This window comes from Onychomys torridus, chromosome 21 (genome assembly GCF_903995425.1).
Source record: "Onychomys torridus chromosome 21, mOncTor1.1, whole genome shotgun sequence".
Taxonomy (NCBI): Eukaryota; Metazoa; Chordata; class Mammalia; order Rodentia; family Cricetidae; genus Onychomys; species Onychomys torridus.
This window is the reverse complement of record NC_050463.1, coordinates 34,300,767-34,313,618: the sequence shown is the minus strand read 5'-3', so window position 1 is coordinate 34,313,618 and position 12,852 is coordinate 34,300,767. Positions and strand designations below refer to the sequence as shown.

The 12,852-nt window shown below is 47.8% G+C and overlaps 1 protein-coding gene across 1 annotated transcript in view; it reads right to left on the bottom strand.

Moving 5' to 3' along the window:
- Nucleotides 1-358: 358 nt before the first annotated feature.
- Kif3c (kinesin family member 3C) overlaps nt 359-12,852 on the bottom strand; it is a 42,665-nt gene continuing 30,171 nt past the window's right edge. Inside the window, exons 6-8 of the mRNA XM_036170363.1 lie at nt 2,322-2,430; nt 1,984-2,156; nt 359-1,661 (exon numbers count right to left, since the gene is read on the bottom strand). Coding sequence (XP_036026256.1) covers nt 1,568-1,661; nt 1,984-2,156; nt 2,322-2,430 — 376 coding nt within the window. The 3' untranslated portion in view covers nt 359-1,567. The remainder of the gene's footprint in view (nt 1,662-1,983; nt 2,157-2,321; nt 2,431-12,852) is intronic.

Here is a 12,852-nt window from a genome sequence, read left to right as displayed (position 1 = left end):
CCCAGCACCTGGAAAGCCATGGCAGGAGTGCCTGAAATTTGAGGCAAGGGTGGGCCACATAGCAAGTGGATACTAGTAGCAGGCCAGGGATACACAGAAAGGCCCTACCTTGAGAGGGGGGGGGGGGAGCTAGAGATGGCTCAGCAATTAAGAGCACATATAGCTCTTACAGAAGACCTGAGTTCAATTCCCAGCACTCACAACCACCTGTAACTCCAGCTCCAAGTGGGGGGGGGGGGAGTCCACGTCCCAGGCCTCTGCATCCATATATACAGACACACATAGTTTCAAAATAATAAAAATAAATCTTAAAAAAATACGTTTTATCTTGCATGTAAAAAATAAAGGGCGATGAAAATTAACTTTTTAAAATAGAAATTTACTTATCACTTGCAATACCTGGAGACATTTTGGGCTGTCACAGAGGAAGGTGAGGAAGGGCCAGTCCACACAAGTAGTAAAGAATGGATCAATTTTTCAACAAAATAGTGTCCCCCCAAGATGTGACTAAGAAATAGGGGTAATAGGTAAATCTGGCAAAGATTGTGCCCGGGTGTGTTTCTTGTACTAGCCGGAGGGGAAGAGCGAAGGATTTTGCTATCTGCATTTAGTAAGGAGCTGAATGACACTGTTTCTTTCCACTGTGGACTGAGAGGGGACAGCTTCAGGGACCAGTGACCAAGGCAGGAGGAAGCCACACCTCGCCTGAGGACAGGCGGTTTGTTCACCAAAGGAACTTCGTGGAGGAGTCGGAAACAAAGGGACCTGAGAGCGATTTCCCGTGCTGGCAGGCCACGCTGTTTCCACACCGCTCTGTTTCCTGCAGGTCTCATGGTGGCCACAACCATTTGGTTCACAATTCCCAGTTCAAGGGTGGAGAGGGCTGGTAATGAAGTGGAGTTGGGGAAGCCATGAGTTCTTGCCAAGGCTGGAGAGCCCGGGATGAGTCTCGGTGAGGCTACTGAAAGTCCTTGGGAAAGAACCCTGGAGGCTGGAAGAGTGTGGGTCCCAGAAAGAGGTGTGCAAGGCTCAGTCCACCAGGAGTGCAGGCCCAATGCTATTCGGTTATCGCTTGTCCTCAACGGACACCAGCAGTTTCCCAGCCCCAGAAAGCATCACGGGCTGCTCACCATCAGACAAGAAGATGGAGACTGTGGAATGGACGGTAAAGGAAGTAGTGTCTTCTCAGGCACTAGCCATCTTTCCTTCTGGAGGCAGCTGACATGAGGAGGAGCTTTGGGGCCTGACTGAGCTGTCTACCCAGTCAGAAGAAGGAGGCTATGCAGCGACCATGGCAGGCCCAGGCAGCTCAGGCGAGGGGAACCTCTCCTCACTAACCAAGCTCCATGAATAAATAACATGAATTAAATAAAGGAGACACCGAAAACCAGCAGAGGCACCATCTGCCAGTTTCTCACCCCTTCACACACACTAGTATACACACATACACACACGCACACACACATGCATACATACCACGCACACGCACCAAGCATCAGATGCGATGAATCAGGGTTGGCTGCCCTGTCCTAGGAGTCTGTATCATGGGCAGCCTGACTGAAGGCTGTCAATCATGGTCTACCACTGCTGCAGGGTGCAGAGGAGCTGAGGCCGTGGAGGCATGAGCTGTGGCGGGTGGGGGCCGCTGAGGACTCTGGCACCTGGAGACAAATCAAAGGAGAGATTAGAAACCAGAGGGCAGAAATTTGAGGTTTTTCCTCTCTCTCTCTCTTTCAAGACAGGGTTTCTCTGTGTAGCTTTGTGCCTTTCCTGGAACTCGCTCTGTAGCCCAGGCTGGCCTCGAACTCACAAAGATCCGTCTGCCTCTGCCTCCCGAGTGCTGGCATTAAAGGCATGCACCACCACCATCCAGCCCCACGTTCTCTTTTGGTTGCCACTCAAACCCTCTTCAGCTTTGACCAACCCAGGCAGTCCCACTGCATCCTAAAGTCCAGGGCTCACTTTCACCATGGTGGTACTAACCAAGATCTTGACTTTCGCACTTTCGACGTGGAAGGTCTTTCCAGAAAGCTGTCCAACCTCATGAGCCTCTCCATGTGTAGAACCCGTGGATCTTGTTCTTGATCATGGGAAAATTCTATCTCAAAGATAGCGGGTGGGGAAACATCCAACTCCAAAAACATTATATTTTCAGCCTGTGGTAAAATGATACATCGATGTGAGCAGTAACCTGACTTCCGGACACACTGGATCTTGGGTATCACAAGGATGATGGGATACTTAGAGGAAGCACATGCTGTAAGCATCCCTTCTCCTTGGTTTTCTCTCCCTTCCCTGGCTTCTGCTTCCCAGCTTCTTACCCTGTATCTGGGATGGGAACCCATTGCCATGGCAACCCGAGCATACTGGCTAATAGGTCTCTTGTAGCCCACTGCAGAAGTTGGCCGCTTCTTCATTTGACTGTTATTCCTAGAGGGAAAATGGAATACTGGAATGAATTTACTGTTGGTTTTAGTGGGCTTTTAGATGTTTTCTGGACCGGGTCTCAAGCAACCCAGTTTGGCCTTGAACTCATAGCTGGGGATGACCTTGAGCTACTGATCCTCCTGCCTCAACTACCAAGTGCTAGGATTATAGTCATACACCACCATGCTGGATTGGAAGTGATTTCTTCAAACACAAAGAGCAAATGGCATCGTGAGGAATGCTAACCAGGGAGCTGGGAGGCCCTGTGGACTTCAGGGGCTAAAATTTCCTTGTTCCAGTACAACCTGACAGCTTAAACTGGTGTAATATAAGAAAACACACACCTTATCTGTCTTACGTCTCTCTTTTTCTCTCATGGTAAAAAGGCCTGATCACATGCTGGAATGAGGACCCAAGTCAACCCCCAGGGCCTATGTGCAGTGGGGTGATTGAGAATGACTCATAGATCTGAATGTTTGGTCACCAAGGAGTGAAAAGATTAGGGGGTTGGGGATTTAGCTCAGTGGTAGAGCCCTTGCCTAGCAAGCTCAAGGCCCTGGGTTCCATCCTCAGCTCCAGGAAAAAATAAATAAATAAATAAATAAATAAATAAATAAATAAATAAATAAAAGATTAGGAGTTATGGCTTTTGGAGGAAGTGTGTCACTAGGGGTAGGCTCTGAGGTTTACAAAAGCCCAAGCCAGGCCCAGTGTCTCTCTCTTCCTGCTGCATGCAAATTCAGATGTAGAACTCTCAGCTACTTCTCCAGCACCTTGTCTGTCTGCATGCCACCCTGCATCCTGCCATGATGATAGTGGACTAAACCTCTGAAACTATAAGCCAGTCCAATGAAATGCTTTCTTCTACAAGAGTCTCCATGGTCCTGGTGTCTCTTCACAGCAATAGAACACTAAGTGTTGTGTGCTGGTTTGAGAATGTCAATAAAGTTTGTTTTGAACCGGAGGGTGGAGCTAGCTACCAGCTGACCAAAATTAATCAAAGAGGTTTTGGAGGAGTGAGGACAGAGAGTCACAGGAAATAGTCTGGAGGTGGGGCTTAGAGAGGGTCTGGGCCTTTTTGGACGAGGAACCAGAGAGGGAGACAGAGACAGAGACACGGAGAGAGACAGAGAGAAGGGGGTCACTGGTCACTTCTCCACTGTTCTTTGATCATTCAGGTTCTTACCCCAATATCTGACTCCTGAGGTTTTTGGTTTGTTTTAGTTTGTTTTTGTTTTTGTTTTGTTGTTGTTTTTTGTTTTTGAGACAGGGTTTCTCTGTGTAGCTTTGCTCCTTTCCTGGAACTCGATTTGTAGACCAGGCTGGCCTCGAACTCACAGAGATCCATCTGCCTGGCTCTGCCTCCCGAGTGCTGGGATTAAAGGTGTGCACCTCCACTGCCTGGCAAAAATTATTCTCACATTTTTTTTTCCTCAGAGCTGAAGACTGAACCCAGGGCCTTGGGCTTGCAAGGCAAGTGCTCTACCACTGAGCTAAATCCCTAACCCCGACTCCTGAGTTTTTATTGATAAACAGTTCAACTAAGACACCATGTAAAAATAAAAATGCTAAGCATGGTCACATACACTTATAAATCTCAGTTCTAGGGACACAGAAACAGGGAAGAGCCTGTCCAGTTAGTCCAGCCTAATCGGTGAGCTCCAGTCCAGTGAGGAACTCTGTCTCAAGCAAAAGGTGGATGGTGCTTAACAATGACACCTGAGATTGTCTTCTTATCTTCAAAGGCATGTGCATGCATACCTTGGCACACAGAAACCCATCCATAAAACAGTTAAACTAGGCCAGATGTGGTGGTGCATGCTTGTGATCCCAGCAGGAAAATCAAGAGTTCAAGATCAGCCTGGGCTACATGAGATCTTGTGTAAAACAACCAAAAGAAAGTGAGACCAGAACTGTGGGTGTAGCCCAGTGGTAGAATATTGCCTGCCACATTGAAGGCCTTAGGTTCAATCCCTAGTACAGCAAACACACAGAAATGGAGAAATGGAGACAGGCAGCATTTGTCTCTCGCTCTGGGACAGTACCCGTGTCAAAAGCTACAGAAGGTGATAAAAGCCTGTGGTTCCAGAGTTAGGGAGGCCGAGATGGAAATATTTCTGCAGACTGCTCACCAGTTAGTCTAGTTTACTTGATGAGCTCTGGGTTTGGAAATAGACCCTGTCTCAAAAAATAAGGTAAGAGCTGGCTTGGGTTAAGCGCACTGGTTGCATCTCTGTGAGTTCGAGGCCAGCCTGGGTTACAGAATGAGTCCCAGGACACACTCCAAAGCTACACAGACAAACCCTGTTTCGAGAAAAGAAAAAAAAAAAAGCACTGGCTGCTCTCTCAGAGGACTCAGGTTCGGTTCCCATCACCCACATGGTGGCTCACAGCCATCTGTAACACCAGTTCCAGGGGATCTGACACCCTCTTCTGGCCATTGCACACATCCGGTACACAGGCATACATGTGGGCAAAACACTAATACACACATAAAATAATAGAGATTAAAAAATAAGATAGCTGGGTGTGATGGTGCACACTTTTAATGCCAGCACGGGAAGAGGCAGAAGCAGGCAGAGCTCTGTGAGTTCGAGGCCAGCCTGGTCTACCTTTCCCAGGCTAGCCAGGGCTACACAGTAAGACTGTTTCAGAAAAAAATAAAACAACAATAATAACAAAAAAGGTAGGGCTAGTGAGATGGCTCCACTGTTCGGGGCACTTACACTCTTACAGAGGACCCAGGTTTGGTTCTTATCACACCGCATGGTAACTCATATCTGTCTAATTCCAGTTCCAGAGGGTCAGAACACCCTCTTCTGGCCTCTGAGGACACTAAGCATGAACACAGCACACATGTATACATGGAAGAAAAACACTCATACATGCCAAACAAATAAATAAAACTCAGGTGGTGATGGCGTGTGCCTTTAATCCCAGCACTTAGGAGGTAGAGGCAGGTGGATCTCTCTGAGTTCCAGGCAAGCCTGGTCTACAGAGTGAGTTCCAGGACAGCCAGGGCTACCTTGAGAAACCCCATCTAGAAAAAAAAAAAGAAAAATAAGGGTTTTTGTTGTTGTTGTTTGTTTGTTTGTTTTCAAGACAGAGTTTCCCTGTGTAGCTTTGTGCCTTTCCTGGAACTCACTTGGTAGCCCAGGCTGGCCTCAAACTCACAGAGATCCACCTGGCTCTGCCTCCCGAGTGCTGGGATTGATTACAGGCGTGCGCCACCATCGACTGGCAAGAAAACTAAGTTATTTGCCATTTGCCCATCCTTGTACCATTTTGTTTTATTGAGACTGAATCTCACCTAGTGTCAGGTAGCCTGAAACTCACTATGTAGCAGAGAATGGCCTTGAACTTTGGATCTTCTTGCTTCCACCTTCTGAGCGCTGAGGGTCTGAACCCAGGGCTTTGTTCATGATAGGCAGTAGTCTACCAACTGAGCTATGTCCTTACCCACCCCACCCCCGACAGTCCTATGTCACCATGGCTGGCCTCCAGAGCTCTTCATCTTCCTGCCTCTACCTCCCAAGTTCTAGGATTACAGGCACGGGCCACCACACTCTGCCTGTTTCGTGTTTGTGATACAGGGTCTTGCTCTGTAGCTCGAGTTGGCTGCAAACTCTTCATCATCCTGTAATCTTGCTCATCTTGCCTCAGTTTCCACAGTTGCCTGGATTACAGACAGGAGCTACTATGTCCATAGCCTCAGAGCCCTCTCCTCAACAGCACGATGATCTAACCTGATATCGTAATCACTGAAGACAAATGACCGCAAACAAAGAAAACAAGAAAGAGGCATCCAATCTAAAGAGCAGAGGGCACAGGCTCGGGAGCGACCCAAGACCTGGGTTCAAACACTGTCTCATCCCCTTACATCTGGGTTGCCCTGGGAAGAAGCTTACTCTCCCTGGCCTCACACACGTCACCCCCTCAGAACTGCTGGGATTCAACCAGACAAGCACTTAGCCCAGAGCATGGCAAGGGCTAACCCAGGGCTGGGAGTGAACTCCATCTGCTAACGCAAGGGAGGATACAAAGCAAATGAACAATTCAACAGGTGACACTGGAAGGGAGAAGACAGGAAGGAGCCATGCTGAGTACCAGACAGGATACTCTGTTTCTAGGTTAAACTAGCTGTGGGAACCCCCAGGCTAATTTGCATTCTGCAGGCAAGGAATGAGAAGTTACATTCTTTTGTTTGTTTGTTTGTTTGTTTGTTTGTTTGGAGACAGGGTTTCTCCGTGTAGTTTTGGTGCCTGTCCTGGATCTCACTCTGTAGACCAGGCTGTCCTGTCCTGGAACTCACAGAGATCCTCCTGGCTCTGCCTCCCGAGTGCTGGGATTAAAGGCATGCGCCACTGCCGCCTGGCGAGAAGTTACATTCTTAGTGCAGTGTGTGTGTGTCTGTGTGAGGGGTGCAAGTGCATATTTGTACACTGCATGTGTGTGCACATGTGTGGAGACCAGCGGTGGATACTAAGTGTCTTTCTCAGTAACTCTCTGCTGGCTGGTTTTGTCAACTTGACACAAGCTGAGTCTCTAGAGAAGAAGGAACCTCAATTGAGACAAGCGCCTCCATAAGATGGGGCTATAGGCAAGCCTGTAGGGCATTTTCTGAATTGGTGATTGATGGAGGAGGGCTCAAACCATTGTGGGTGGGGCCACCACGGACTAGAGGTCCTGGGTTCTAGAAAAAAGCAGGCTGAGCAAACCATGAAGAGCAAGCCAGTAAGCAGCACTCCTCCATGGCGCCCGCATCAGCTCCTGCCTCCAGGTTCCTCCTGTTTGAGTTCCATCAGTGTAAGCTGAAATAACTTGCCTTTGGCCATAGTGTTTCATCTCAGCAATAGAAATCCTAAGGACTGGGGCAGTAGTGGCACACACCTTTAGTCCCAGCGTTCAGGATCAGAGCCAGGTGGAACTCGGGAGTTCGAGGCCAGCCTGGTCTACAGAGCAGTTTCCAGGACAAGCACCAAAGCTATACAGAGAAATCCTGTATCAGAAAGGAAGAGAGAGAGAGAGAGAGAGAGAGAGAGAGAGAGAGAGAGAGAGAGAGAAAGAAAAGAGAAAGAAAGAAAGAAAGAAAGAAAGGGAGAAAGAAAAAGACAGAGAGAAAGGAAGAAAGAAAGAAAAGAAAGAGAGACAGAGACAGAGAGAGAGAGAGAGACAGAGAGAGAGAGAGAGAGAGGAGAGAGAGAGAGAGAGAAGTCCTACACCTTATACTTGGAGGCAGGTTCTGAACCTAGAGCTTGCCAAGCTCTAGACTAGGCTAGACTTGCTGCCCAGAAAGCCCTCAGGAGCCTCTGATTTCTGCCTCTGCAGTGCTGGGATTACAAACATGTACTACCATGTCTGACTTCTTATGTGGGTCCTGGGGATCTGAACTCAGGTCCTCACGGCTGCTACTGAGACAGCCATCTCTCCAACCCTGAGCAGTTACAGTCTTGAGATTTAGTTTATCACGCCTACTCAAAAGTGCTGGACCCCACTGGGCCCCGTACAGATGAAAGCCAGGAACAAGGAGGCTCTAAAAGCCCCATTTCATTTTGTTCCCAGGGGCTACAAGGAGCCGGAGAGGCGGCTTTAATGAAGGTCTGCACAGCATGCCGTGGAGAGGCATCTTCACTTCACGAAGAAGAAAGTGGGAGAGTTAGGAAAGTGATTTGTCAGTGACAAAGCATGCTCCACATCTCTTGAATTTTCTACCTTGCTCCTATGGTAGGGATGAAACAGGGACACAGGATTTGTACCTAAGGTCATACAATTAGCAACCCCAGAAATCTGAATCTTCCCAAGTACTCTTTATGTCACTGTGTACTATCTTTCAGGGGTGCATGTGGGGGACATGCAGGGCCCAGAGACCCTTGAAAACTCAGGCTCGGACAGAAAAGCAGGGCTAAGTGGGCAGAGCAGCTGGTCAGTGGAAAGTGGTAGTCTGACCCAATGTAGCTGCAGGGTAATTCTGGGCGGCATGCTGGGGGAAGAGGGGGGCTGGGGGAAGGGAGTCTGTAACTGGGACACCAGTCTTCCATCTTCGCCCCGGGACAACTTCCAGGATCGATCCCTGTGTTATAAACAGATTTTTGTCTGAAGCCCAGAGCTGGGACCTAGCTTTGTAGTTATCCACACCTCCAAGAGACCAGAATGACAGTTAATATGTTCAGCAGATTCTAAGCTCCAAGTTGGGATCTCTTATAATCGACCAACACCTTAACTTTTCCATTTTAAAGACATTTAATAGTAAAATATTTAATATTAAAAGCCTAGGGCTGGAGATGTATTTCAGTTGGTAGAATTCTAGCCTAGCATGGACAGATTCCTAGGCTCCATGTTCAGGACCACATACACCAGGCACAGTGATAGACTCCTGGATTACAGACACTCAGGAGACAGCAGCAGGGAGGTCATCTTTGGTACACAGCAAGTTCATGGCCCACCAGCCCAGCCTGGGCTACATGAAACCTGACTTAAAAATTCATAGTAGAGGGGCTGGAGAGATATCTCTGGCTAAGAGCATTTACTGCTCTTCCAGAGGACCCAGGTTTGATTCCCAGGACCCACAGAATGGCTCACAAACGTCCAGAGAATCCAGAGAATCCAATGCTTTCTTTCTAGCCTCTGTGGGCAGCAGGCACACAAGTGGTACAGACATCCATGCAGGCAAAACACCCAAAATTAAAGCAAATAATAACATTAATAAAATGGAAACTTAAGCATGAGCTCCATCTCAAAGGTTGATACTATTCTCACTACCAATTGCTTCTTTCTTTCTTTCTTTTTTTTTTTTTTGGTTTTTCGAGACAGGGTTTCTCTGTGTAGTTTTGGTGCCTGTCCTGGATCTCCCTCTGTAGATCTGGCTGGCCTGGAACTCACAGAAATCCGCTGGCTCTGCCTCCAGAGTGCTGGGATTAAAGGTGTGTGCCACTACTGCCTGGCTACCCATTGTTTCTAATCACTCTCTTCCCTTCAAGGATATTTATTTATTTATCTATCTATCTATCTATCTATCTATCTATCTATCTATCTATTTATTTATTGGGCTGAGGATCGAACCCAGGGCCCTGGATTTTTATTTTTAATTGTGTGCACATGTGTGTGTGTGTGTGTGTGTGTGTGTGTGTGTGTGTGTGTGTGTGTGTCTAAAGAGGCCAGAGGCATCTCTCTGCAGCTGGAGTTACAGGCAGTTGTAAAGTGCCTGGTATAGGTTCTGGGACTTGAACCCAGATTCTCTGCAAGCGCGGTACATGTTGTTGATTACTGAGTCATTTCTCCAGCTCCCCTCTCCCAGACCTTTCTTTCTTCTCTTACTCTGAAAACAGGCATCCAGCATCCTTGGGTGTGCTCCTGCCTTGTCTTCCACACACACCCAACAGATAGATAGGCCTTGTCTGTGATCTGGTTACATCCTCTCCACAGCTCCCCTGCTTACCCCGCTCCCCTGCCCTGCATGTCTGCATCCTCACTTCCTCTCAACTCTCACAAGCCTGTGAAGCCTTACTTTTTTGGGGAGGAGAGTTCGAGACAGGGTTTCTCCGTGTAGCCCTGGCTGTCCTGGAACTCACTCTGTAGATCAGGTTGGCCTTGAACTCACAGAGATCCACCTGCCTCTGCACCACTACTGCCCAGTACTTTAAAATTTTTTAAATAATTTATTTATTTGGGGGTAAGAGCACAGGGACTGAACTCACGTCCTCAGACTTAGCAGCAAGTACCTTCGCCTGCTGAGCCACCTCACCAGACCCCAAATTCAGAATGTTTTCAATCCAAGTCCAGTGTCCTTCAACCGTATGTCAGTGTTGGTTTTTAGGCTGGGACACCGTCGCAGGCTAGTGACGTAATTAAGGACATAATCCTTACAGTCATGATTTTGCAAAAAATGGATCGTGACTGGAATTGCAGAGGCCAAAGTCCTCAAGTCACAATGTAACTTTGTGGACTATAAACTAGGAGCTGTGGGCCATTGCCAAACATATAACCCTTAGGAGATACTTTTTCTGTAAGTATAACGGAAAATGAAGGGGTTTTTTTTTAATTTTTTTATTTATTTTTGTAGTCTAATTGAACCCAGGCCCTCAGACAGGCTAGGTAAATGCCCTAAAATAACCACTAAATTATCCCTCCAGCCCTAAAAAGAAAGCTTATGAGAAATTAAAAATGTGTGCTGATAAGCAGCCATAATATGAAAAGTTTTGCTTCCAAGGCAACTTTAACCAAAACTACAGCAGTGAAAGAGGCAGAAAAGAGCAAAGGGAGAAGAAGACAGACTTCGAAAATAAGCTGACCTGTCTAAACATTGTCCCCCGGTAACAGTGACTCCTGGCTTTGGAGAGGGGCTTGGGTGGGGTGACTCTCCAGGTCAGAGTCCTTGAACGAGAGCTTCCCCAAGGGACAGCGGGACCTCAGGTAATTAATTCCTCTCCAACAACTCTTTCCACTCTGGGTTCTCATCCCAGCGTTCTCATCCCAGACACCACAGGCCCCAGCAAAGCAGTAGAGCAATGCCCTGAAGTTTCGCATGCACTCCCAGAGAGAGGAGGCTTTTGTGTTCTCAGCCCAGCTTGAGTCCTGGGTTGTGAGTTTCGGGAGCTGACTGGGAAGGAAAGAGGGGGTTCCTTCCACAGCCAAGATTCCAGTCACAACTGGGACTTTGATGACGAATTGTTTTTTTCTCTATTCTAACCGTCAACTGCTTTCAGAATTAAAAAGAAAAAAGAGAGACCAAGGAAAGGGGTCTGCAAAGACAGCTCAGTGGTTAAGAACACTGGCTCTCCGGAGGGCCAGGGTTTGAGTCCCAGCACCACTGACACAGTGGCTCACGGGGATCTTCTGTGCCCTTCTGGCCTTTGTGGGCACCAAGAAAGCACATGGTGCACAGACATACAGGCAGGCAAAACACTCATAAAATACAAAATCAAATTAGGAAAGAGAGAAAATAATTTTTAAAAATTATCTCAGTTGGATGTGGTTGCACATGCCTGCAGTCTCAACACTGGGAAGGCTGAGACAGGGGGTCAAGACTAGCCTGGGCTACACAGTGAGACCCTGTCTCAAAAACAAAATCATCTAAGGATGGTGGCCCCCTGCCTATAATCCCAGAGTTGGAAGATGGAGGCAGAAGGATCAGGAGTTCAAGGTCAGCCTAAACTACATAAGAAGGAAAAAGGGGGTGGTGGGCTGGCAGTATTGCTTAGAGAGGTACAGCCTGGCTACATGAAATCCAATGTCAAAAAAAGAAAAGAAAAAACAGGGTTGGGGATGTAGCTCAGTGGCAGAGCGCTTGCCTAGCAAGCGCAAGGCCCTGGGTTCGATCCTCAGCTCAAAAACAAAAACAAAAAACAAAAAGAAAAAGAAAAGAAAAAACAGCCACAACAAAGAACAGTACATAAAGGCAAACTAAAGAGCCCGAAGTTTTGGAGGAATGACCAGCGTTCAGGTTGTCCAGTACCAAAGAGAACTCTGTTCTTCTGGGACTTTGCTTAAGAAGGACAATGGATGTTGGGGACCTCTCCTGGAGCAGCTGCCTCCAAACCCCATCCCTGAGAAAGCCCACCACACAGCAGCTCCACCCCCAGAGGGCATTTAAGGTCTCGAGACTTCCCCTCATGGTTCCCCTTCATGGCTCCTCCTCTTCCTCTGGGGCCACCCAGGAATGTCCTGCTCAGATTAAATCCGGATTTACTAATTCGGCCTGATCCCACTTATCACCTCGATGGCGATGTTACTACTGGGGGATTTAAACTTTTCAGTGGAGCGTTAGGGAAATAGCTCGGTGTCTAAAGAGCTTGCCTACTAGACAAGGGCAACTTGTGGGCGTCAGTTCTCACCCGCCCTCCACCATCCAGTCCTGGGGATTGAACTCAGGTTGTCAGGCTTAGCTGCAGGCAATCCTTATGCCCTGAGCCATTTTGCTACCCCCTGAATATTATTGAAAGAGGCTTTCCTGGGGCCAGTGAGATGGCTCTGTAGCAATAAAGGTACTTGCCATGAAAGTCTTGTTGTGATCTCTAGAGTCCATGTAAAAAACCAGCTCCATGGGCCAGGCAGTGGTGGTGCATGCCTGAGACAGGGTTCCTCTGTGTAACAGCCCAGGCTGTCCTGGAACTTGCTGTGTAGACCATGCTGACCTCGAACTTGGTGGTATAAGCCTTTAATCCCAGCACTCAGGCGACAGAGGCAGGTGGATCTCTGAGTTCCAGGCCAGCCTGATCTACAGATCTACAGATGGAGTTCCAGGACAATCAGGGCTACAGAGAGGAACCCTGTCTCCAAAAAACAAAATGAAACAAAACAAAGCAAAAAAAAAAAAAGAAAGAAAGAAAAAAGAAAAAAAACCAACCCCACAAAATTACCCTCTCACTCCCAGATGACATGTGGCCACAGACAAATCACGCACACACTCATCCATACACAATAGTAGTA